The following is a 25,720-nucleotide window of genomic DNA, read 5'->3' as shown; positions in this document are numbered from 1 at the left end:
CCCCTCTCTCCTCGTTTATTCTCAGCCACATCATAACGCAATTCATACGGTGAATTTTACAAACGGCTTGCCATACAAGAATCGGAGATGGCCTTGTAGCCGTAAACGGGCCATGCGTACCAGGCCCGTTTACTGCTATGCTGGGCCGGGCCTGCAACCACCATCAGCGCGGCCAGGCCCCAGGCCAGCCGAAACCGACCCAATAACCCCCCAGGCCCCGTCTCCTGTCTTCTTCGTCATGCTCTGGCGACACTATCTTCGGGAGGGTGTATGTCTCCAAAAAAAAAAAACTTCGGGAGGGTGGTACTGGCGGGGATTCTGCTGGATCATCGACGACCATCTTCGGGAGCCGGCGCGACCGGCTGCAGGTTCACCAATCCCCACTCCTCGCTCTAATCTCGCCTAGCTAGTCTTTCAATCGTCGCATAATTGATAGAGACAACGCCCAATCCCGAACAAGGTTCACAGTTTTGTGGGATATCCGTGAGATTAGGGCTTGGGGGCGTGGGGCGATCAAGTTACTACCCAAATCTAGAAGAAATACCAAGACTGATAAGAAAACCGAGGTGTGTTGGATCTCTCTTCGACTTGCCTCATTCCATGGCCATGTACATAGTTCGAGTTTCCCCCTCTTGAATACTGATAATGCGGCATATGCTTTAATGAGTTACTTTGAGTTGGTAATTCATTTATTTCATGTAGTATAATACAAGGTACTTAACTATCGATACCGTGCTCAGGGATTTCTATCCAGACATATGCGAACCCTGCTCATTGAAGCTAGTACTTATCTGACACTCCACAACACTGAATCTCAAATGCGCATCATTATTGAGTAACATATCTGCCAGGATTCAGAAGAATCAGGCTTTAGACAGAGGAGTGAATCCGTGCTTAATAGCTGCCGACCAGACCTTCTCGATGTCCATCATATCATCTCCGCACTCATGGATGTCCCAACCTTGTAGTGCGTGTACCATTCCAGCAACACGCCATGCGCTCATCACCCTTCTTGGAAGCCAATTCTATCCATTAAGCGAGTAGCAGCACAAGTCAGTGTCAATCACATTATCTATTTCAATCTTGGATAGGAAGTTGTGTATGTCAAATTACAGAACCAGGTAATGAGAACATATCATTAGTACCTCACAGGTGTGGACGTTCTGCATTGCCTCTGGGATCTTCATTGCAGGGTTGCTCAAGTAAGTGCAATCCTGGCGTGTCCTTTTAAGGGGAAACTGTGATGTGGGAATAAATGTTGCTCCTTTTGGTGCCCTGATTTGTTGCTTATCATCTATAATATCTCCTATCCAGATCTGTATAGTAGTGAAGAAGTAGTCACTGAATATATTGCTTCTCAGAGTGTTTGTTCCTATTTTGCTAGCTACATATATTTACAGTGTAATTTCTTGTGATTTGCTGGTAGATGATACTACAGCATAATGTGTGCTACTGTTTTCCGTCAAAAAAACATTAGGTGAATTAGTTTGACAAGGTTTATAGAAGCTTTCACGGTCCTGTCTAATATTTCTACTAGTTATACCCCACTTATGATATATCCACTCTAGAAAGCTTCTTGACGATTTTCATCCCTTTTTCCAGATAACTTTTACCTGCGGTGTTTCGTCACTGGAGAATTTCAGATAGGCAACACTGCTCTCTGGAACTCGCAACTTGAGCATGTCATATTCTTTCTTTTGATTCATGATTACCTACACAAAATTGCACATATTTATAGTTATTCTTGTATACAGTGAGATCAATTCATACAAAATGTGCTGCTAAACGAAATCAACAAAAATAGCTGGCTGATAGGTACCTGGACACCTCTTTCGCATAAAGCTGTAGCTACTGCGTGTTCTACCTTAGAATTGCCTCCACAGAGAAAAACTCTCTTTGTATCTGAAGGAATGCTCTTGAGAACAACTGCTGTTGCTAAGCCACTTCCATCAACAAGTCGAACTCCTAATTCTGGATATTTATTTGTAAATAGTTCACCACTTCCATTGAGTTGTTTTGCCTGGGACCAAGAATATGAGGGTTAATATCTTTGCGCTGACCATTTGTGTGAAATTAGCATGCATTTGACTTTTTGCAACATGTCAATTAACATGCATCAGAAGCTAAGTGTCATGTGGAAGCAAGTATAAAGAGGGAGTTATGCAAGAAAAGTTTCGGTCATTATGCCTGATTTAGGAGTCCAAGACTGAGCACTTTGACCCCTCTTCCATCCGCATCTAATATTGCCTTCTCAATTAACTTGTTGATGGATTCCCTCTCCCTAATCAGGCCATACTGCAAATGGAGAAAATCCTATCAATTTGCACCTATTAAGGCATAAGATTCATACAACGCGGAAATCCAATTACTTGGAAGTTGTATCTTGGTATCACCCATGTTTGCATCTTGAACTTCTTCAGTTTGAGACTTTCGACGACAAACGCAGAGGATCCATAAACCCATGCCAGTACCATTGACAGCCATGCCATTGGCCATATCATCCACATATACCATACAGGGTTATCTGAGGGTTTAGAAGCTATAGAGGCAATCCCAACCCTTAGATGATAAGTCGATTGCAAGGTGGTGATATGCGTCAAGTGAACGACATCTGGTGTTTCCTCTTTTCCAATCAGTGTTCTCTCATACAGCTCGTCAGTTGACTTGTCCATGGTGTTGTATATGTAGTCATAGAATGGCATAAACAATGAGTAGTTTGTACGAAACTGTGTATGATGGAGAGAATGATACCTGTGGAGATGTGAAAAATACCTTTGAATAATTAGGTTTGTGGTTTTATGAAGCTATGACTAACCATTTTAACTTTTTGTGCATTGTTTGTAGAATCGACTGGTAAATTTTGTTAAGAATATAAGGGACCCAAAGTCTCATCGCCTAATTGCATGTTAACATGATTGTAAGGTTGAGCTTAAAATGTTATACTTACGATGGAGTGTACATGAGATACTTGAGAGGAGGGACAACTTGGAATATCCACTTTGGGAGCATCTCAAAGTTGCAGTGTCCCATATTATTCATGAAGTCGATGTAAGCCAGGTATAGGACAACGCCCAGGATAGAACCATATCCCATAAAAATTGGTATCAGCATGGGGATCGAAAATAACACGAAGTAAGCTAAGATTTCAGCAAATGGATGGATGACAGCTGCCAATCATATGGTAAAATTTCATTAGGTTAAAAGAGAGTTGTGCATTAGCTTCACAAATACCACATCAACATGCTTTCTGCAAAATGGAACACTAATTGTTAACGTACCAAGCACTTGGAGATTCATTAAGCAATAGAACATGTAGAGAAATCTAAACTGGGTTGTTTTTTGGAAAGACCAAGATGGTAACACCTTATTTCTGAACAATATATTTAGTCTCAGAATGTCGTCCATGAGACTTCTATTGTTTTCTTTGGACATATCTATGCTTTGAATTCCTTATGCTCCTGGAATCAGAATGGATATTGTAACTCCAACACACGAGACTTTGATGCATGTGCAGATGCTTTCAGATGTCATTTATCTTAAAAAAATAGTGGTTTTGTCAGTTTTTAGATCACAAATTCGCCAAATTGTTTGCTATGCATAATCTAGACACTTGTGAACTTAATTCCACTAGTGATGAAATGTTTTTTTTTGTGTGTGTGGTCCACTGTTTGTTCTTAAAGATGGTGAAACTATTCATCATCATGTTAACCCTCAGTTCTGAATGCTACTACTTACAGGTTATGGGCTCTGTGACGATGGAGGCATGGTGGTGTGAGTGGTAGCGAGAGTAAAGGAAATGGTGGTGCAGCGCCCTGTGGAACCAGTAATAGAGAAATTCAACAGGTCCTATGTGAAGCAACGCCATGATGATGGCTCCCTTTGTTTCCCACATTGGCATGAGCCTGACGCTCGGGATGGTTGCATAGGCCAAGTAGAAAAACAGCGTCATGAGGATGATCTGGTCATCCCTGTACAGAATGGTAAGGACAGCTTAGCATTACACACAAGATAGCATATTTTAGCATTTGATTGTGATGGACCATTGTATTTCAGGTATGTGCCAGTTAATTTGAGTGTGATAGAAGTGAATAGCAGGACGTGTGCATATATGGCTTACCAGGAGCTCTCCCGGTCCACCTGCTCGAATTCAAGACCGCGGTCAACGATGATGTGCTTCCTGCGTGCGGTTTGGTGGCGAGACAAGCTGATCCAGATCTGGTTGTGGATCATCCTCAGAAGCAGAGCTGGTAGCATGGTGGTGTATGCTGTATCCATGTCTCCCCACCCACTGGTGACCACCCTGTGCGCAGTGTGCAATGCCGCAGGTGCTAAGACCAGGTACTGCTTGCAGTGCATGGTTAGAATATCATGTGACATTGATGGATGGGAATTAATCAGCGGTGTATAGCAGGTGGTAATCAGATCTTTGATTGTTCGGAAGCTATTGCCGTGGCTTCAAGCTTGCAAACTTCTACGTATTGAAGAGAAAAGGAGGTTTGTTTATGTCCATTCAGTTGGTTATTGTGTGTGAACTGTGTGAAAAGTAAAGCTATTGTCGGCGGTTCATATTAGATCACAAAGGCCAATGAATGCAAACGGTCCAAGGTTTCATGAGAATGGCATGATCTGCCCAGCAATACATCTTTATGATTTGGTTGCTGCTATCAGGGATTTTACCGGTGCCTATATTATCGTACCCTGGTCGTTATCCACCGTGCAAGAAGCATGCAAAGGAATTTGTCAAAGGTCCCTATCCTCTTATCTTTCTTGTGTTTCTTAAATTGAGACAGAGCATAATAGAATGATAATATAATTTGGTTCCATCGTTTTTCTTGAAGCAGTTTTTCTGGATCATGTGAAAAACTGAAAAGTACTCAGGGAATCAGCAACATGGGACTGAAACGCTTATGCTAGAATATACTATTTACAATTCAAAATACAGGTAGTTTTATTTAATTGATAACAGAATAGTCTTGAGTGTTCACTACGACATGCAAGTTTTGCTGCAATTCCTGTTCCACCTGACTTCAGTACTGGGACATTATGATGCGTATAAAACTTTATTTAATGCATACTTTTTGAAGGAAATATATGAATATCCTCATTGAAGTAGTTAGTTTATTTTTTTGGTCGCTCAATCATATGATGTTCCTAAATTTGCAAACATGAATTTAGCTAGATAAAATAAAACATTATGTCCTACATTTCTGAACCAAAAACAAATATCAGAAAGGAACACTCCAAACAGACAGTAGCACGTAAAGTGCAGACAAGATGTAACATACCTTGAAGCTGCCCATCCAGTGCCATGGCCATTCGGTCAAAGGACCCGGCCGTGTTGCCATGGTAATGGATGAGCGACCACTTTTCTCTCTTCCAAGGTAAGCAGCTCCCTCAGCAAGCGAGCTCTGCTAAGAACTTCAAGCTCTGGTTGCATTTTTATATGCATGGACGGTTGCACAATATGCTCTTGCAATATTGTGTAAAGAAGTCATTTTTTTCATGTGCCCATGCATGTTTCCGTTCCCATTACCAGTCTTTATTCCTTCACAGTATCCACTTCCCCAACTGTATTTTTCTCTGGCTTGCCTTCCAAGGCACATTCTAGGCAGAAGTACTCAAATCCAAGTCATAAAACATGCTTTTTTAGTGTGTTTGATCACACAAAACATGTTGTTGCTTGCTATTGGCATTTGTGTTGCTTAGGTGAAGGTATTGTTGTGGAAGGGGATAAACATAAATGGTTAAAATAACAGAAACAGGAAATGTTGTAGTCAGCTGGGAACTAACATAATAATTACTCCCTCCGTTACAAAATTATTGTTGTGGAAGGGGATAAACATGCGTGTGTGAAATGACTTGGATAATTTGGAACAGAAGGAGTAATAAGCATGCGCGTGTGACATGAGCTGCAGTTTGTGTAAGCAAGTTAGTCAAGTCAAACTGTGAATGTACAGAAAGTTATCAAATATCCAATTCGGTGCCCAGGTCTAGATGAACCTGGTGAACAGTAGCACGATAAAAAAATAGAAAAAAATTTGAATGGAAGATGTTCGAGTGCATGATGTGCGTGCAAATTTTAATTTTTATCCCATTTGAACATATGTGGAGCTCGTGGCAAAAAAGAGAAAATCGGCCAGAACATTGCATGAACAGTAACCTTACTCACATAGCCGAATTTTGTCTTTTTTATCGCGTGCTCCTTGAATGTCAAGACTCTACCAAAATTTGCATGAAGATCACGCACACAGGCATCTGGCTTGCAACAAAAATTCGGAATTTTTTGAATTTATTTGCTATTTTTGGCGAAATTTTTATTTTGCCGGAGCTGAAACGCCGCTCCTGAAAGTTATATAGTACTTTCTTTTTGCGAGCAATATAGTACTCTACTACTCCCTTTATAAAGAAATACGAGAACATTTAGATCACTACTTTAATGATCTAAACGCTTTTATATTACTTTATGAATGTAGTATTCGATAATATTAAGGACAGATAGACAAATCTTAAATGGAAACCGTGTTCAGTAGAATGTCCGAGGGAGCTGCACTGAATATGACACAGCCCTCAGATAACTAAATGACATCTGGTGTTTCCTCCTTGATTGGTATTGGCACGTCCTTGCTTGGCATGCGAGTCTAGTACATGGTTCTCCTTGACATATGAGCTAAGGCCAACTCCAACGCGCGATCCCATCTTGTCCGCGCGCGTCCGTTTGAACCAAAACGGACATATGACACAGCCCAACGCGTGGCTGCGTCCTCAAATTTGTCCGTTTGGCGTCCGGCCCGCTGCATTTTCGACGCAAATATGCGCTCGGTTTGCGTCGACACGGACGCCGAACAGACGGGCACGCGCTTGCGGGTCACCCGCCTCGGGGACGCGTGGCGGCCGCCAACCTACCTCCACCGCCCAAACTAAATGTGCACGTGCGGCGGGCCCCTACTGTCAGCCACACATCATGCGGTCGTCGTCCTTCTTAAATTGGAAGCCTTGGATCAGGCAATCAACAGCTTCCACTTCCCCGCCGGCCTGCCTCCTCGAGCCCCGACACGAACGAGCAAACCGTAGCCAGCGCCACCGCACCCCCACTCGCCAACCTTCCCACCGGCGCCATGGGCTGGCATTGGATCAGCGGCGAGGAGAAGCACGACAACGAGGCCGCCTCCTCGTCTGGCCGGCGCAGCTCCAGCAGATCCGCGCCGCCCGCACCGCCGGCCTTTCAGCTCGCGCCGCCGGTGGCCGGCCAGCGCAATAGGATGTACGTCCACGTCGATGTCTGCCGCCGGTACTGGGAGACGTCCATGCCGCTCCCGCGGGGAGATGTTCATTTGCCAAACAACTGGCGTCTCTCCACGGACCACGCGCTAATCCCGGCGGTGCCGGTGAGCGGTCGCGCCCGCCGCAAAGAGATCAACCGTTGCCATCGGATCTGCTGTGGGACTCCAGGTATGGCATTGACTCGCCTCTATGGGACACGTGGTTCCGCGACGAGCACAAACTGCGTCGACAGTCCTACTTTGTTGGCCAGCGCCCACTGTGTCCGGCTCATGCAGACAGCCTGCTCCAAGTGTGCGGCCGTAGGCGTGTGCGCGACATCTCGCTGACGCCGTCGCCATCTCTGTCCCCTCCACTGGCGCCACGCATGACGAGGAGGCCCGGCTCATGAGGCGTGTCATGGAGGATTCCATGAACACGCACGACGAGCGGCAATGGGAATGGCCTGGAAACCGCGTTGTCCCTCTCTGCGGCCGGCGACGTGGCCATCCCGGAGCTAGACGTTTTCGTCAAGGAGGAGGTTCACGAGGAGCAGCCCCTTGCCGTGTGGGACCCTCGTCTGGTGGGCCAGCGGTGGAGCTGGTCCTGCATGGCGCCGGAGATGGCCGACTCGGTGGGAGTCGGCCCATGGTCAGCAACGCCACCACGGTCGCCGGAGCAGGAGCAGGAGCCACTGGAGGAGGTGGTGCAGGCGCCACCGGCGCCTCTGGTCTGGTAGAGGCCGTCAGCCCACCTGTGGCAGCCACCGCCCTACGTCGAACTCACCGGCGACGACGAGTAGGACGACGACTCCTAAAGATGACGACGGCCACCGGCGACGGGCCTTTATCTACTTTTTTATGCTTTTTATTAAGTTTTAGTTTAATTAAGACCTGCGTTGAACTTTGGTACTATGGATATATGGATGTTTTATGTTTATAATCATGTTTTCGTATTATTTGCTAGTTTATTTTCTTTCTTTGGGGGGTGCAAAAAATTGAAGTCCACGAACCCAGACGGTTTGGGACGGGGCGTGCCCGTTGGATGCACGACCGCAAACGGACGGTCGTGTTCGTTTTCCTGGCTCAAAAGGACGAAAAGCGGATGAACCGGATGTCCGTTTGGGATCGCGCGTTGGAGTTGGCCTAAGGATATTTTGGCCACCTGCGGGCCATATGCCGTCACCTTGAGGTGCGGGTCAAGACCAGAAACCCCACTCCACACACATATTCTCTATTTGTTGCCACCAACTGGCGACAAGATACGGAATTGAAGGATCATATCACAGAATATTTTAAAAAGTTTTTTACCTCAGAGATCGAGCAACCTAATCAGGATGTGTTATCACTGGTAAAGAGGAGAGTATCTACTGAGATGAACAATGCCCTCCTTTCTCCGTATACAGCTGATGATGTTCGTAAAGCCTTGTTCGACATTGGGGATTTGAAAGCCCCAGGGCCTGATGGGCTCCATGCTATTTTCTATAAAAGGTTTTGGCCAATGTTAGGAGATTATCTGATCGAGGAGGTTTTGAAAGCAATAAACACTTGCACTATCCCATCTGGCTGGAATGATACTGCGATTGTGATGATACCAAAAGTCAATTCTCTGGAGAAGGTAACCCTGTTTAGACCAATTAGTCTGTGCAATGTGGTGTATAAAATTATTGCAAAAATGATTGCCTCTCGCCTAAAGGTGTTCCTACCAGATATTATTAGCCCAACTCAAAGCGCATTCGTTCCTGGAAGACTTATTACGGACAACGTATTGGTGGCATACGAATGCTTCCACACCATCAAGAAAAAGAGAGCAGGCAAAGAAGTGTGCGATAAAATTGGATATGCATAAAGCTTATGACCGGGTTGAATGGCCTTTTCTCAAGGAGATTATGCTCAAACTTGGATTTCGTGAGGTGTGGGTAAATTTTATTATGGAGTGTGTTTCTACTGTTAAATATCGTATTCGGTTTAATGCGGAGGAGAGTGAAAGCTTTAAACCTACTAGGGGTCTGAGGCAAGGAGACCCGCTGTCTCCTTACCTGTTCCTGTTATGCACGGAGGGTCTCACAACTTTACTAACGCATGCGGAAGAAAATGGGAATATTTCAGGAGTAAAGGTTTGCAGAGATGCCCCATCTGTCACGAACCTTCTTTTTGCTGATGACTCTTTAATCCTTATGAAAGCAAATTTGCAAAGTGCGAAAACATTAAAATCAGTTCTAGATTCGTATTGCGCAGCTTCAGGGCAGATGGTTAGTGTTGACAAATCCAGCATCTTTTTTAGCCCTAATACGGGAGTGGACACTAGAGAACAAATGTGTACAATTCTCAATATAATGACTGGGGCCTTGAATGACAAATATTTAGGACTGCCGGCCAATGTGGGTTTAGATAAAACCGATTGTTTTCAATACTTAATTGATCGTATTGTTCAGAGAATTAGTGGCTGGAAGGAAAAACTTCTGTCGGCTGGAGGAAAGGAGATCTTACTTAAAGCGGTTGTTCAAGCTATTCCCACCTATGCAATGTCGGTCTTTAAAATTCCTAAAAAAATTGCAAAGGAATTATTGACGCGATGGCGCATTTCTGGTGGGGAGATGAGGACAACCAAAGGAGGATGCATTGGATGGCTTGGTGGAAAATGTGTGTACCCAAGAACCAAGGAGGAATGGGTTTTCGGGATATCCATTGTTTCAATTTGGCTATGCTGGCTAAACAGGCTTGGCGTCTTCTCGAGAATCCGGATTCTCTATGTGCTACTATTTTGAGAGTCAAATACTATTCTGACGGTGACTTGTTGAACACTGACCTGAAGAAGGGATCTTCCTTCACCTGGCAAAGTATTATGGCGGGTGTGAGCTGCCTGAAGCGTGGTCATATTTGGCGAGTGGAAAACGGGCAGAATATTGGCATTTGGGAGGACGCATGGATTCCAAATTGTGCAAACCGTAAAATTGTTACCCCTAAGGGAGGCCATTGTTACGAAGGTAGCAGATTTGATTGATCCAATCCTAAATAGTTGGGATGAAGATCTTCTCACGCAGACTCTATGGCCTATTGATGTTCAGCGAGTGCTTACGACCCCGATATTGCAACATGATATGCCAGATTTCATAGCTTGGAATTTCACAAAAAAGGGACTTTTTCAGTTCGGTCTGCTTATTTTGTGGAATGGGACCACCAATATGGGAACAAGTTACGATATACCAATGGGATGGGACGTACCACGGTCAATCCTATTTGGGCGAGGATTTGGAAGCTTGCTTGTCCAGCAAAGGTTAAAATATTTATTTGGCGTACACTTCACGGCACTATTCCGTGTCGTGTTAACTTAGCTAATAGACATGTGAAAGTCTCGCCTAAGTGTCCTGCCTGCTCATCTGGGCCAGAAGACACAAAACACTTGTTGTTTCTATATGACAGAGCAAAAGAAGTGTGGAGAAGACTAGGGATGGACGATATTATCGACAGAGCTTGTAAAATAGACTATGCGGGTGAGGCAATCTTGGAATATTTACTTTCATTACCAGATCAGGAACTATGTATTATGGGCACTCGTAATGTGCGAGACATGATTGCCATATCAGCCTGGTACTTGTGGTGGGAAAGGCGCAAATTGATACACAATGAGACTACTCAGAATGCACAACAGATATCCATGGGGATACGCGCTCTCGCTGCCAATTTTGTTAATGCCTCCTCGTCGAAGGCTTCCATTAAAAGAGGAGGATGGTCTAATCCCCCGACGGGATTTGTTAAACTTAATGTTGATGCTTCTTTTGATCACGACCTTCTCAGGGATACGATCGGGGCTGTCTTAAGAGATGACAAAGGTAGGTTCATCGGTGGGGGAAATGGTAAGATTGACTGGTGTGTAGATGTGTTGATGGCTGAAGCTTTGGCGTTAAAATTTGGCCTATCGCTTGCGCAAAGAACGGGTTGTAATCGCATAATTGTTAAATCGGATAATATGGAGGTGATCGAGACCATGAACGAAGGAGGACGATCGTCGGGGGCAGCAGCTGCAATTTTTGATGATTGTTTTCACTTAGCTTGTGATTTTCCTATTTCTAGATTCGAGCATTGTAATAGAGAAGCAAATAAAGTTGCTCATGAACTTGCCAAGTTGGCTAGATTTTCTTTCATTTCTGATTGGTTTGAGGAACCACATAATGCAATTTACTAATCCTCATAAACGATGTAATGATTATTTCAAATGAATAAAGCTCGAACTTTCTTTCAAAAAACTGGAAGGGCTAGGATGATAGCACATGAAAAGCTCAAAGTTGCAGCAAATTTGACAATTTTGACATGTAGATGAAATCATTTCACAAAATGAACTGCCCCTAAAAAATTTCACTCAGCTGACATTTTTGAGTGGTGCCCGACACAAAGGCGCCACACTACACTGTGTAATGTCTCACTGACAGGCGCTACACGCCTGCCAGCGTCGCACCCCGGACTGCCTAAAAATTACTAAGTCAATGTGCGGCGCCTAAGAGCTAGGCGCCACACTATACAGTGTGGCGCCTAGCCTCTAGGCGTTGCACTAGTGGTTGCATTATTTACCACTACAAAATGAAGCAACCACTAGTGCAACGCCTAGACGCTAGGCGCTACACTGTATAGGCGTCTAGCTCTCAGGCGCTCTGCACACTAATTTAGTAATTTTCGGATCATCCGGGTGCGACGCTGGCTAGGCGTGCAACGCCTGTCAGTCAGGCGCTACACAGTGTAGTGTGGCGCCTTCGTGTCGGGCGCCACTCAAAAATGTCAGTTGAGTGAATTTTTTTAGGCGCAGTTCATTTTGTAAAATGATTTCATCCATAGGTCAAAATTGTCAAATTTGCCCAAAGCTGGTGGCGACTGAGGCGGCCTCCAGCACCCCACAGGCACTAGCATTTGCATCACAACAGCGGGTTCGTGCACATAGAACAGATTTCTAGATAGAGGGACATAGAAAGAGGGTGAAAGGGAGAAAAAAGGAGAAGATATGGGGTACAAGAAAGCTGACAAAGAAAGGAGAAGATATGAGGTACAAGAAAGTTGACAGATGGGGTCCACTCATAGTCCTTTTGATAATTTGATGGACAATAGGATTGTCTGATTATTCACTTTGAAATGCAACTTATGCTGCAATCCATGGAAACCCTGAAAAAATTTGTTCTTTAATATTGCCATATACTCCTATGTAGAACCTCCTGGGTAAGGATACCCCGCAAACTAGCATATTATTGAAGTGGTTAGTTTGTTACCAAATAATATATTCTCTTCTCTTTGGCACTCAAACAAATGAAGTTCTTTGGCTTGTTCACTATGATCATGTCCTTAGTTTAAGATCAGAAAGATTATGGATATATTAATATATTATATTGGCACATGTATTGGTTGCTAGCCAAGTTTCGTAGGTCATGGACATGGAGATGTCGAATCAACAATGTGAATACATGTTAGAAACAAGGGGTTAGACGGACTCAACTTGACATATAGTCGGAATATTGTTGGTTTTCTTTTATTATAACAATGCTATGTTCTTGGACATGATATTGTCACATGTACTTGAGATGTGCAGTGAGTTACTTAGTGGTTGTCAAACACTACTCCGTAACTAGGTAGTTATAAGGTCGCTTTCTTTACTAGAATCATGGGGTCGGTACTAGAACTGGTGTGCACGCTACTGGACACTTGGAATATTCTAACAAGGATGGTTCGGAGGCTTCGACCAAGCAACAGAGGCTTGCACAATAATTTTGGAGGTTCCAACGTAGATGTGTCGAAGGCTCCGAATGGCACTTTGGCACAAGAGCTATCTCTTTGGAATGGAGTCGGGGCTCCAAGTGGATCTGAGTTGGTGGCTCCAAACAGTGTAAAATGTAAGATAAAGTCATGGAAAAATTCAAGGTTCAGTGATTTGGGGGTTTGATCTCTAAGCACTTTGAAAGAAAAGTATCACCTCACAAACTGGATCTCCTTTTGATAAGTTGTGCACACATATGGACTCAATGTAATCTTGGATCACTAAAAGCTATAGAAGATGTCCTTAACCTTGCCAAACGTTTGTGAAGAATTGAGGGTCAACAACCATCTTTCCAAATTGCTTCTTTTGGGACTTGTTCTCAAATATACTTGAACAAACATTGGTCCTTTAATCAAGTTGTCATATATCACCAAAAACCCACGAGGGGGCAATGGATGCACTTTCACCAATTGCAAAGAGACCTGGGGTCACCAACCCCCAACTGGATCGCCTTGATTGCTTGCTAGCAATGGAATTTATAGCTAACTGGAAAGGTCATGTCTGGTAGTGTCTACGGCTTCAACGGCTCTCGACTGATCTTGGTTCATGTGGTGCACCCACCTCGCTCTATGTGATGGTGTTGATCTTATTCAGATTGTCTATTATCCATATAAGAATAAGCTAACCAAGCATATGTGGCGTGGATGCATGGTTGATGTGCTTCCATCACTGACAACAACTATTCGTTTCCAATATGTCTCATGAGAGATTCAGGCATATTTCTTCATCAAGCGTTAGACTATAGAACAACATAGACTTTGTGTTCTCATATTCAATATTTTAGATCCATTTTGAGCTTGAAAGGGTGTTAAGAGTATTAGTTAGGGCATCTCTAGTTGAAGCTCAAAACTTAACTCGTAAAAAGCCACCCCCAAAACTTGAATCCCCCAAAAATCCGGCTTTTCTAGGTTGCATTCTAACCAATCCCCAAAACTTAACTTCCTAAACTTTCCTTTGATATATCCCACTTCCTTTTGCAAACTTCAAATCCATTTCAACTATCTTTTGACAGCATATTAATTCAAACATTGATTTGAACGATGTAAACATTTTAACATCATTTTAAACTTATTGTTGTTTTTAAAAATTCAAATTCAAACACAATAAATGTTCAAATGAAACAATTGTCTAAACAAATACAACAAATGATTTGCCCCTGTCTGTTCAGAGAAAGGGGCTTTTTTTTGTGAGGCCAAAATGGTTATTGAGACTACCTCTTTTGGGGATGGGTTAGAGACCCTTAAATCCTAAGAGGGTGTTCAACTAGAGATGCTCTTAGATGCATATTTTTTATGTAGAAGAAAGTATATTATGGCCATTTAGCTTTGCGTATCCTCTTGCTGTGCGACAGAGAAAATTGATTTGGCCATTTCTGTTTTATTAATAGGTACTACATGAAAACACCATGAATCCCTTGCACGACATCGATCCTTGAAATTATCTAAGTGTCCTTCCTCTGGTCAGTAAGTTACATCATTATCATGTACGGCGATGCTGTCTAGCTTTTAGCATGTAGTATGTAGTACCACTGTACTTGATAATGCCAAATTGCCAGGTTGCACATGCACGAAAACAACCTGCAAAAGCTCTTTGTCCTGAAGAAAGCTAGCCTGAAACTCATATTCTGAATGTCTATGCTTGAGGGCGTGTCCTGACATCAGAATGGGATCCTTGTTCATGCTCCTAGTCTGAGGTAATCATGCTTCTTCGTAGCGAGCTTGGGCATGACAAAGCACCGCCTGAACCGGTCCAGAGCCTTCACTCTGATCCTCAGCCGGAGCCGTCGGAGCCCGTCAATGACGGACCTAAAACCCTTCTGCAGTTTCTTGGCCTTGCCAAGGCTGAACAGCCTTCTCTTGCTCTTCTTCCTCACTGCAAGGCAAAAGGAAAAGGCTTGATGATCTTCTTCCTGGAACTACCCGCAGTTTAACCGCTCGGCTGTGGTTAATTAACTAATTAATGTTACCGGGGCACGTGAATTCAGCCGCGGATCTAATCACAGCCGACATTCTCTTTGTAACAACAAATGAGTAGGTGAGGTTGCGGTATCTGCAGCTTTTCGGAATTCTGCTTGCTTAAAGAGCTGGAGTTTGCATGTAAAGTTACCTTGTAGTTTCTTCTTATCCTGGCCACCCCTTAGCCTCGCATTTTGGATTACCTGCAGCTCAATGAACAAACGGTAATCACTACAAACTTGGTTTTAGCTACGGGAACGTCGAAATTCCAAACTCTTTCAGTAGTCTGCGAGAGTTGTCAAAGGTAGGCAAGTACAAATGACAGCGTGTTTACATCCATTCTTCTCATTCTTTCCGTTTATTGGTTTTAATGTCCGATAAACCCATAAACACGTACCCTTTTTTCCTGCAAAACTGTACGCTTTTCTTTATGAAGTACGTATATATAGAATAGAAGTATTCCGCGTATGATGTAAAGTAAAATTTTCCCTACACTTTTCTTGGTTTCTATCTATGCCTTGTTATTTTGTAAATTTGGGGGGAAGTCTGTACCTCTGCCAAGCTCTCCTGCCGCTTTCTCATCCTGCTCTGAATGTAGTTTCGGGTGCACTGCGTCCACGGACACGCATGATACAACCAGCGTTAACTGGGACCCGGTCGAGCTACTTTCAAAAACAAAATTGGGAGCCGATGGAGCTAACCTTGATGTGGTACTTGACGTAGGCCTGGAAGTTGAGCAGGATCCACGCCGTTTTGGCGGCCCTCTTCCGCTTCACGTGCCGCTCGAAGATGTCTGCAAATCATATACATCCAGCACGTCGGAGAACTCCAACTCCAGGCGACACAAGACAAGAGGGAGCAACGCAACGTACCGAAGGAGACGAAGCCGCCGTTGGTGGTGAGGTGCTGCACGGACTCCCCCCGCAGCTCCGGTGGTGGGATGGCCGACCAGCTGCACTTGGGCGCCTTCGCGTACGAGCTCCCTGCGTCCTGCAGCTCCTGCATCCGTACACCTCACTCAGGTCTAGGGGCACGGGAAAAAGCAGGTGGGTGGGTACTGAACTACTACTGCTGGCTGGTGTCGAGCACCCACCTGGAAGAAGGAGGTGGCGACGGCTACGTCCGTGTCGTCCCGGAAACGCATGGGGAAAATGGCGTTGATCTTCCCCGGCTGCAGGGCCAAGAGCCACGCCATTAGCACTACAATTGAACTTCGTCTCCACGGGACTCGCAAGCAAGACAGTAGTGGCGTACCGTTCTGCTGACGAAGAAGGGGTCGCGGTGGTTGTACACGAGCTTGGTGGCACCGGAGGAGCCGAGGCTCCCCAGCAGGTGCTTCAGCTGCGACCCGAGGACGATGGACTGCAGCAGCGACACCTGCCGGACAGCCCTGGCGCGATCCTTCGGCCTGGTGAGGCCGGAGAAGTTGAGCTTCAGCGTCAGTGCGTACCCCTCTCTGGCCGGCTCCACGATCTCCGCGAACTTGTGGTACATCTTCCTCACCTCCTGCAGCGTGAACTCCGGCAGGCAGGTCGACGTCGACGCCTCGTGGGAGAGGGACGGCGTCGATATCGACAGGTACACGTTCTCGGGGTCCGACGCCGAGGCCTGCACATAGTTCATTCGATCAGCTGGCAGTTTCTGAGAGCACCGCTGACAACAAATATACACATGGTTTGTGGCTGATTCGAAGATGGGATCATTCACCTGTACATGGTATCGCACTGATCCCAACTCGAAGAAGGTGTGGTCCACCGGCATTGGCCTCTCAGAGCTGCAAGCATCCAAGCATGAGCAAAAGACATCAAGTCAAACTCTGCTTCAGTCGGAACGAAATGCGAACTGGAAAGATGAGCTAGCACCTCTGGAACCTCGTCAGGATTTCGACGAGCGCCCGCGACCCGCCGTTGAAGAACGCCATGGCTTTGCTGCCGGGGATCCACGGGCGCCGTCCCTTTATAATGGCCCTGGTGATGATGGTGGGAAAACGAAGAGGTTCAGGAGTTGTTTTGGCATGAGGCAACACCACACCAACAATTAAAGGACAAGGGTGACTATCTGACTGGTGAGACTGGAGAGCCTGAAGGGGACCTCTCCATGTTATTGGTGGACTGCTTCAGAAGCAACCTACCTAGACACCCAGTGACCTCAGCCTCCCTTCACCCTTGCTTTGTTTCCAATTCACTCCACAATCATCCCATGCTTTTCTCCCACTGCTCTAGCACTGAATGATCAGCTGCGTAGCCAAATTCAGAAATTTTTGGAACGGCACCCAAAGGTGTCGAACAAAATTTCCAGTTTAAAATCGGCCCAAGATGGGTCTTTTAGAGCAAACCTAATCCTACAAGTTTCACCTCTTGTTTATTTTTCCAGAAGAAATAGCAGACCAGCTGCACCAGTCGCGGTCGGTAGGTGAAACATAAGATTTTCTTTTATTTGGCAAGAAAGGTAAGAGTGTGACAACACAAAGTCACCGACAATGAAAAGAGAAGATCTTTCTTTCATTTGATTCGGTGCTCATGTTACAGCATTTCAAATGTACTCTCGATCAAAAAAGGTAGATACAATGTCAGATAGGTTGAAGAGTGCAGGATGCTATGCTATCCAAAACCCATGTATGAGGAATAACCCTGCAGCCAAATGTTGTTGCCAGGTCTAGAGCCTCAGCTCCCTCTTACTGAAAACCTCATCAACAGCATCTTCGTTACATCCATTCAGAACTTCCTTGTTGTAAACAATCAGGGATGTGCTAGAGAGATCAGCCTTGCCCAAAATTGATCCCCCTGCCGCGGCAATCAATTCATCAAGCTCAACCTTGAATGTCAGAGGATGGCCAATGAAGTAGAAGGTCAACCCTGAAAACAGACTTGGTGCCTACAGAAAGAAAGATGTGCACTCAATAGCCTGTTCAGATTTTATTTTACATTTTGCTAATTTTCTCAATGAATTCCTATATAAACCTTTTGCATTGCTCGTAGTCTTCCTATACGGGGGCCATCAATGGCGCCATGGACATCAGAGCAAATCTCATAGGGCTCTTCTGGGACTGGTTTTTTAGCCTCCAGGCAAGCACTCAGCCCTAAATATCAGAACAATGCTGTATAAGAACTTCCTTCCAAAAAGGGTGCAACAAGGGAAACCAAAGTAAATTCACGCACAATGTCCACACAGCAAGTAATGTTCTGCTAAGCTTAATAGCCAGGATAAATACAAAACAAAGTGACCACATGTAAGCAAACTATTGTGTCTAACATGTGCAGTGGTCAAGGAAAAGTGGGACCAATCAAGAGAACTTGGTCATCAGAGGACATGTACTTACAATTCACATTGACAACCCATTTCCCAGCAAGTATGGCCAGGAGAACCTTTCGTGTCCTGCCACATGCTCCATGTTCGTTGGTATTGGCAAGCACATGAGTTACGTTTGAACTCCAGTTATTGGTTGTTGTGACGCCTGAGTGGTACTCAAACTGATCCAAGATTTCCTGTTAAGTTTCCAGAGACACCAAGACAACTTTGTTATCGGAGCAGTCACACAAGGTAATAGTATGTGAATGGTATAATCAAACAAGCAAGAATTACCTTGTCTTGATCAGAGAGGGCAGATCCACATATCACCCATTCACTTGTCGGACAAAGTGAGGTCCAAAGTTCATTCATCTCCATCGGGAATGGTGAGTTCGAATCACCAAGCACTGTTTCAGAAGATGGTCTGGCAAATTGAGGAAAGGTGAAGTCCATCAAGAGACGGATGCAGATATAGCAAAATGCAGCATAAATAACATGCGCAGAGAACGCACTGTTGCGGCTGGGCGGCCTTCTTGTTTTTTGACTTCGATCTCTCACATGGCAGCCTCTTTGATGAATGGGTAGGACACAGCATAACAAACTCTCCCTAAAGCACATCACATTTATTTGATTATAGGACTTGAGAAAATGTTTACCAGAAAAAGGAACTGCATTTTAACATAATGCAGATCAAAAAAAGGATGCAGGACTTACTTCGTCCCATCTGCAGCCTGAGACCCCACGGGCACATGGTAAATGGTAGCTCTTGCGGCAGCTCTTAAAAAGACAGCCCAGTGCCGCACCTTTTAATCCACAAATACCACACTTCATCTTCGAAGAGCGGGCCAACTCAGACTCCAACTTTTTAACCATATCACCTTCAAAGTATGCCTGAGGAGCCCTGTATTGGTATTGTAACTTAGTAATCACAACACAGATACTAGAAACAAGCCATATAAGACAAACAAAACCACAAAAATGCAAAGTGAAATGGATGTTTTCAGTCAGAGAAGTAAGCTCTTTTGTAAATACAGAAAGATAAGCTCAAATCTTGCATGGAACATACCATTCAGCACATTTCTCGTGGACATGGAGAACATTAGATTTCCATGCTTGATCATCCTTCACTAGTGCTTCATCCAAACAATGCAACAAAGGGCCAGTACACTGAGTTTTAAAAAGTACATTAGATTATGCAGTATACAAACAGTCAGTGGCATCGCTAGTCAAACAGCGGTGGGTGAATAAAGCACACAGATCAAATTTTGCCCATTGTCTGACCTCACTGATTTCGGAAGAGTGACAAAACTCGCATTTCCATGCAGCATTCATACTTGGTTGTTCTGCATTGATGTTTGCAATCACATTAGTGTCTTCCATTTCTGGAAATTCAGAAAGGTAACTAGTTAGAAACTAAATAGTACTTACTTTCACTCTGATCTGAGGATTTTTGCCTCTTCAGTCCTCTAGTACTGTCATCTGTTACATTTGGCCCTCTTTTCAAAGTACTCTGAGGAGGTGATCCGCTTGTTATCTGACAGAATGACCGGTTTCAGGAGTGAGATTTTTCATTATAAAGAGGATATACCAGATGCAAAGAGAGGGAAAAGCAAATTTGCTTGTAGAAACAAGTTATTACTCTGCAAAAGATAGAATATTACCAACTCTCCTTCAAGGTCATTGCTATCACATTCCAGATCCCCAGAGCCAACAGGAGTTTGAGACCCACACGGTCCTGTCTGTACAATAACCGTTGGCTCAACTGCCACATCATTAGTTCTGTTTCCTGGTGCAGGATCCATTGCTTGCACACCATCAGCATTTTCATTTGCAGGTCCAGATGCTTGGTTACATGGCAGCTTTGAAGCATCCAGGTTGTAAGAACTTGTCGTTCCTGATTCTGGAGTTCCTTGAGATGTAGCCTTTGCAACTGACCAAAAGAAGAATTTTTCAAATCAACCAACATACTAGTATGGTCTCGCAACTAGAAGAAACCTTGTGCTTATTGTTCTGAGAGCACAAAAACAGGAATTGGTCAACAGTGTACCATGAATGTCTGCTTGAGTCCCGAGCTGCAGAGACATGCTGCTGACCGTAGAGCTTATGCTCCTCTGAATGTTCACTAACGCCTCAATTTGAGAAGCAGGTCTTAAATCTGCAAGTGGTTTCGATATCAGGCGAGCAATTAGTGAAAACTCCGTAACCAAACGCCACGGTTTACCACGATGTGTACCTTGAGGATGGTAGACTAGTTTGCAAATGGCGCAGCTGTGGCCATTCATAGCCTGCGGAGTGGCACATTTGCTGGAAAAATTCAAGAAATTCGTCACAAGGCGATGTGAGTAGAGAGAATGGCACATCGGTTAGGTTGTAAGAGTAGTAACCTGCAGCATGTGTGGCAACACGGCAGCATCGTAGGCGCGCTGAGCAACTTCAGGCTGCAAAAAAAAAAAAATGAGATCGTCAGTCGTTACAAATCAAGGAGGCAAAGCTTTACCCGGACCCAGATCTAGGAAAGTCCACTTTTTTGTATGCAAGTATTATCGGTGCTCATATTGTATGGGATCCTCGCGAGAAGCATACAAAGTTGTAGCCTCAGTCCGCATCTGGATCCAGAGAACTAAGATGCGGGGTGGGGGGGGGGGGGGGGGGAAGGGAAGGGAGGGCGAGGCGGCGTACCAGACGGGGCAGGTGAGCTCCAGCTCCATCTTCTGCACGTTGAGCTTCAGCGGGTTGACGAACCTCCTCATGCCCTCCATCTCCGCCGCTCCTGACTAACAACACTCCAGACGAAGAAGGGTTGTGCTGTGATGGCGCGAGGAGGCTAGCTCTGGAGGCGGTGATGGTGAAATACCCGGGGCGGCTCTGGAAATGGGGGGGGGGGGGGGGGGGGGGGAGAAGTGGCGCCAGCGGGAAGGAGGAAATGTTTCGAGGGCGCGTGGACGCGGCTCGGAATCGGGCGCCATCCGCGCGAAATTTTCGGGCAGGGCGGCGGGGGGAGCTTCTGTGGGAAAACTGGCTGCTTTGCAGGAAGGGTGCGTAGGATTGGCGGCGACAGCAGGAAGACCTAGCAAACCCCGGTCCACCTCCGGCGGCAGCTGATGGATACCTTTTTTTTTTCGAGGAAAGCTGATGGATACCTCCTATTCATTGACCTGCACGGCGGGTAGCACGCAAACGCGAACCCCCGCACGCTTTTGGGCCAGCCCAAGCGCGGGGCGGGCGCCCTGTTTTATTTTGTAAAACAAAATGCTTCATTATTAAAAAATGTTCAGGGTTTCAACCAACAATCGAATTTAAAAATATTCACCAATTTTAGAAATGTAGTAGGATTTTAAAAATGTGGAAAATAATGTTCTTGACAACATAAATTGTTTCCAATTTTCAAAAATGTCCGTGAATCCAAAAAAGTTCCCAAATTTGAAAAAATATGTGAATTTGAAAACAAATCATGAACTCAGAAAATATTCATGAGTTTTAAAAATATGTTCATGGATTTCAGAAAATTTTCATGAATTCAAAATATGTGCACAATTTCGAAAAATGTTCCCGGATTTGGAAAAGGAATGTTTCTTTTTTTTGAAAAATCGTGTTTTCAAAAAATATTCATGAGTTTTAGAAAAATGTTTGTGGATTCTAGAAAATGTTCGCAATTTTGAAACTAATCACAATTTCAAAAACAAATTCATGACTTGTAAAAATGTACATGAATTCAAAAATATCCGCATTTCAAAGTTGTTGAGAATTCTAAAAAAGTTCATGATTTGAAAAATGTTTGTGAATATGTAAAAAAGTTCATAATTTCAAAAAATAACATGGATTTGTAAATACATGTTCATGATTTAAAAAAATGTTCAAGATTTCAGAAAAATCACAATTAAAATAATGTCCGTAATTTAAAAATTGTTCATAATTTCAAAAGGCATTCGCGAAATTGAAAGATGTTCACAACATGAAAAACAACAAGACAAATAAAAAAGGAAAAGAAACAAAAAAGAACATGAAATAAAAAAGAAAAAAGAAAAAATGTATGCACTACTTTGGATCGGCCCAAATTCATGTAGCCATCACGGTCGGGTGTGTGTTTGGTCGACAACCTTCAACCTACGCGATAAATAGGAACCACCCAACTGATGTGTCACCAGAGCTGGCTACTTGGGTCGTGCCAGGCATACCCAGCATGTGATGGGCCCACACGATTCAGCGGGAAATGCCAGACGGGGCAGGTGAGCTCCAGCCCCATCTTCTACACGTTGAGCTTCAGCGGGTTGACGAAACTCCTCATGCCCTCCATCTCCGCCGCTCACGCCCGCGCTCCTGGCTAGCACTCTCCACACGAAGAAGGGGTGTGCTACGATGGTGCGAGAACGCTAGCTCTGGAGGCGGTGAAATACCCGGGCCAGCTCTGGAAATGGCGGGGAGGAAGTGGCGCCATCGGGAAGGAGGAAATGTTTCGAAGGCACGTGGACGCGGCTCGGAATCGGGTGCCATCCGCGGGAAATTTTCGGGCAGGGCGGGGGGAGATTCCGTGGGAAAACTGGCTGCTTTGAAGTTGAAGGAAGGGTGGCGACCTAGCCACCAATCGTGGAGCGCGGCCTAGCAAAGCCCACCTTCGGCAGCAGCGACAACTGGAGACCTCCTTTTCATTGACCTGTGCGGCGGGAAACACGCAAACGCGCACCCCCGCACGCTTTTGGGCCAGCCCAAGCGCGGAGCAGGCGCCTGGTTCTTTTTTCCCGTTTTTGTAAAACAAAATGCTTCATTATTAAAAAATGTTCAGGGTTTCAACAAACAATCGAATTTAAAAATATTAACCAAATTTAGAAATGTTGTCAGATTTTAAAAATGTGGAAACAAAAAATGTTTCCAATTTTCAAAAATGTCTGTGAATTAAAAAAAGTCCCACATTTGAAAAAATAAGTGAATTTGAAAACAAATCATGAATTCAGAAAATATTCATGAGTTTTAAAAATATGTTCATGGATTTCAGAAAATTTACATGAATACAAAACACGTGCACAATTTCGAAAAATGTTCCCGGATATGGAAAAGGAATGTGATTTTTTTTTGAAAATCATGATTTCAAAAAATATTCAGGAGTTTTAGAAAAATGTTTGTTGATTTAGAAAATGTTCGCATTTCTAGAACAAAATCATGACTTGTAATAATATACATGAATTCAAAAATATCCGCATTTAAAAAATGTTGAGAATTCTAAAAAATGATTTGAAAAATGTTTGTAAATGTGTAAAAAAGTTCACAATTTTTTAAAAAATAACATGGATTTGTAAATACATGTTCAAGATTTCAAAAAAATGTTCAAGATTTCAGAAAAAACACAATTAAAATAATGTTCATAATTTAAAAATTGTTCATGATTTCAAAAGGCATTCGCAAATTTGAAGATGTTCACAACATAAAAAAGAACAAGAGAAATAGAAAAGGAAAAGAAACAAAAAAGAACATGAAATAAAAAATAAAAAAGAAAAAATGGTATGCACAACTTGGATCGACCCAAATTCATGTAGCCATCACCGTTGGGGGCGTGTTTGGTTGACAACCTTCAACCTACGTGATAAATAGGAACCACCCAACTGATGTGTCACCAGAGCTGGCTACCTGGGTCGTGCCAGGCATACCCCGCATGTGATGGGCCCACACGACACGTGGCTATGTGGGTCGTGCTTGGGCCTCCATGCGAGGCCCATGTGACGGCATCACGTGACCAGTTTAGTATGTTTATTTTTCCTAATATTTATAGCAAAAAGTAGGCCCAACCGACCAAAAATGGCATAAGAACAGCCTAGCCGACCCGAAAAGCAAGTGACTACTAAACGTGTCGCGAGCTGGCCTGTTTAATACACGTGTCATGTCTGGGCCTGGGGGCGAGACACGTGTTGTTGGCACAACACGACTCACTTATAAACGTGCCTACGCGGACCTTGTCATGCGTGACGCATTTAAGCATGGGCTCGATTGTGTCATGCCGGCCCACTTGGGCAAGTTGTGTGTCACTCGTGTCATGTCTTTCTCAACAAATTTAGTGTCATGTTTTTTGTTTTAGATCTCAACAAAATGTCATTATTATTCATGGAATAACTAATTTGGAATGAATTTGGTGAAAAATGAAAATGTTGGGTCTTTTCTTGTTTGCTGGAAAGACACAATGTCAAATATATTGTATAAACAATCCCATACAAAAATAAGAAATTACATTCAAATCCTTGAAATAAACAACACTATATTCCTTCTACATCTCTTGTAGCCGCCTCTTCGCCCCCGCCTTACTGGAGCAACCTTATTGAAACTCGGGAGGTCGCCAATGTAGACCAGAAGACGTCGGCAACTGTGATATGAACATATCACCGTCCTAGAGAAGTTGGTGCCGAGAAGGGACATAGGAAAAAATGTTACCAAAAAAGATTATATCATAGATGTCCTTGCATTGCACCCAATTCTTCAAGTCATACTTTAGTTCCGTACAAAGTTTTAGTATGCATGCATTTGAAACATTTTCCTATGTTTTCTCTATATGAGGCTATTAGGGGGGAGGGGGCGACTGCTCGTCCCCTCAAACCGTCAGCTTCGCTGCGGGTTCCCTAGCCTCTATCGGCCATTGCGGTTGTGGAAGGAGAGGGACCCTCTATTTCAGTGTTTAGGGCTAGTGGCGGAGCTAGAGAGGAAGTTCAAGGGGGCAAAGGTAAAACTTGTGGACTTGAGGGGGCTAAATACTTCTTCGTCGCTTGTGAAGTTTGGGCAGCGACGCCATGAAGATGAGAATAATGGGTCCTCGATTTTCCCATGTAGATGTCCTTCCTCGGAGTGGCTTCGACGAGTCATGGTGTCGATCGTATGGTACTTGGCCTGGCGTGATTATCTACTGATCACGATGGTGGCATCGAGCAAAGGGCACTCGTCTTCGTCGGCAAACATGTGGGGTTTGTGTCCCCCTTCTCTGTCTAGCTAGATGTAACGACCCGAGACCGACGGTCCATATGTCTTCCATGTTTTTCGTGATAACCATGTTAATTGTTTGTTTGTTGCGTTGCATCATGTCATCATGCCATTAAATTTTAAACTCAACCAAATAAATTGCATGGATCTTTGATCCATTTAAGTCAAGGGATTTTACATGGTGAATTCTCTTTATAACATATACCTTATCCTCCCAATATTATTAGGGAGCTAATAAATATTTCACTAATTTGGAATCAACCATAAACACACTTGCAAAATAATCTCGTGCAATGTTATTATCCGGTGATTCTCATGAAGATGCTAAGGAAGTTTCAAGTTTATCATTCTTTGTCTTCTTTTCTTTTCTGGTGGACTAAATTCAAGCTTCGATATTGGTCATATCCCTTTATTTTGTTCCACATGTTTTCCCATCTTGGAATTTCTTATCCAAGGCTCTCTTATTTATT

General features: G+C 44.1%; 3 protein-coding genes and 1 long non-coding RNA gene across 9 annotated transcripts; 1 reads left to right on the top strand and 3 right to left on the bottom strand.

Annotated features, from left to right (window-relative positions):
* The first annotated feature begins 245 nt into the window (after positions 1–245).
* On the top strand, positions 246–5,265 carry LOC123046138 (uncharacterized). 4 transcript variants are annotated; one of them, XR_006421974.1, is made up of 6 exons: positions 247–368; positions 1,603–1,682; positions 3,738–3,980; positions 4,054–4,338; positions 4,412–4,746; positions 4,842–5,265. It is a non-coding gene; the product is annotated as an uncharacterized lncRNA (long non-coding RNA). The 4 variants fall into 4 exon arrangements; XR_006421972.1 differs by lacking the exon at positions 4,842–5,265 and having other exon boundaries at positions 4,412–4,840; XR_006421973.1 differs by lacking the exons at positions 1,603–1,682; positions 4,842–5,265 and having other exon boundaries at positions 246–368; positions 4,412–4,840.
* On the bottom strand, positions 772–5,429 carry LOC123046137 (very-long-chain aldehyde decarbonylase GL1-7). Its single transcript, XM_044469425.1, has 10 exons — positions 5,286–5,429; positions 4,118–4,341; positions 3,736–3,968; positions 2,948–3,167; positions 2,370–2,751; positions 2,188–2,295; positions 1,820–2,020; positions 1,614–1,712; positions 1,146–1,316; positions 772–1,025 (listed from the first exon to the last, which is right to left on the bottom strand). The coding sequence occupies exons 1-10, from the start codon at positions 5,343–5,345 to the stop codon at positions 864–866; spliced, it is 1,860 nt and encodes a 619-aa protein (XP_044325360.1). The 5' UTR covers positions 5,346–5,429; the 3' UTR covers positions 772–863.
* An 8,981-nt stretch (positions 5,430–14,410) lies between these two features.
* On the bottom strand, positions 14,411–17,280 carry LOC123046136 (actin-related protein 2/3 complex subunit 2B). 3 transcript variants are annotated; one of them, XM_044469422.1, is made up of 10 exons: positions 17,140–17,280; positions 16,871–16,975; positions 16,716–16,782; positions 16,263–16,616; positions 16,102–16,179; positions 15,881–16,007; positions 15,710–15,801; positions 15,561–15,617; positions 15,160–15,211; positions 14,411–14,925 (listed from the first exon to the last, which is right to left on the bottom strand). In XM_044469422.1, exons 2-10 carry the CDS (start codon positions 16,927–16,929, stop codon positions 14,729–14,731), a joined length of 1,083 nt encoding a protein of 360 aa, XP_044325357.1. In that variant the 5' UTR covers positions 16,930–16,975; positions 17,140–17,280; the 3' UTR covers positions 14,411–14,728. The 3 variants fall into 3 exon arrangements, 2 of the variants coding, with proteins under 2 accessions (XP_044325357.1, XP_044325359.1); XR_006421971.1 differs by having other exon boundaries at positions 14,728–14,925; positions 15,160–15,422; positions 16,871–17,231; XM_044469424.1 differs by lacking the exon at positions 14,411–14,925 and having other exon boundaries at positions 14,969–15,422; positions 16,871–17,231.
* A 139-nt stretch (positions 17,281–17,419) lies between these two features.
* LOC123046135 (protein BREAST CANCER SUSCEPTIBILITY 1 homolog) lies at positions 17,420–21,188 on the bottom strand. Its single transcript, XM_044469421.1, has 14 exons — positions 20,976–21,188; positions 20,681–20,734; positions 20,530–20,600; positions 20,344–20,451; positions 19,958–20,226; positions 19,725–19,830; positions 19,578–19,639; positions 19,363–19,463; positions 19,011–19,197; positions 18,809–18,903; positions 18,591–18,720; positions 18,328–18,493; positions 17,969–18,087; positions 17,420–17,882 (listed from the first exon to the last, which is right to left on the bottom strand). The coding sequence occupies exons 1-14, from the start codon at positions 21,053–21,055 to the stop codon at positions 17,664–17,666; spliced, it is 1,767 nt and encodes a 588-aa protein (XP_044325356.1). The 5' UTR covers positions 21,056–21,188; the 3' UTR covers positions 17,420–17,663.
* Positions 21,189–25,720: the final 4,532 nt, after the last annotated feature.

The sequence above is a fragment of the Triticum aestivum genome, chromosome 2B (assembly GCF_018294505.1).
Source record: "Triticum aestivum cultivar Chinese Spring chromosome 2B, IWGSC CS RefSeq v2.1, whole genome shotgun sequence".
Lineage (NCBI taxonomy): Eukaryota > Viridiplantae > Streptophyta > Magnoliopsida > Poales > Poaceae > Triticum > Triticum aestivum.
This window is presented reverse-complemented; position numbering and strand designations above follow the sequence as displayed.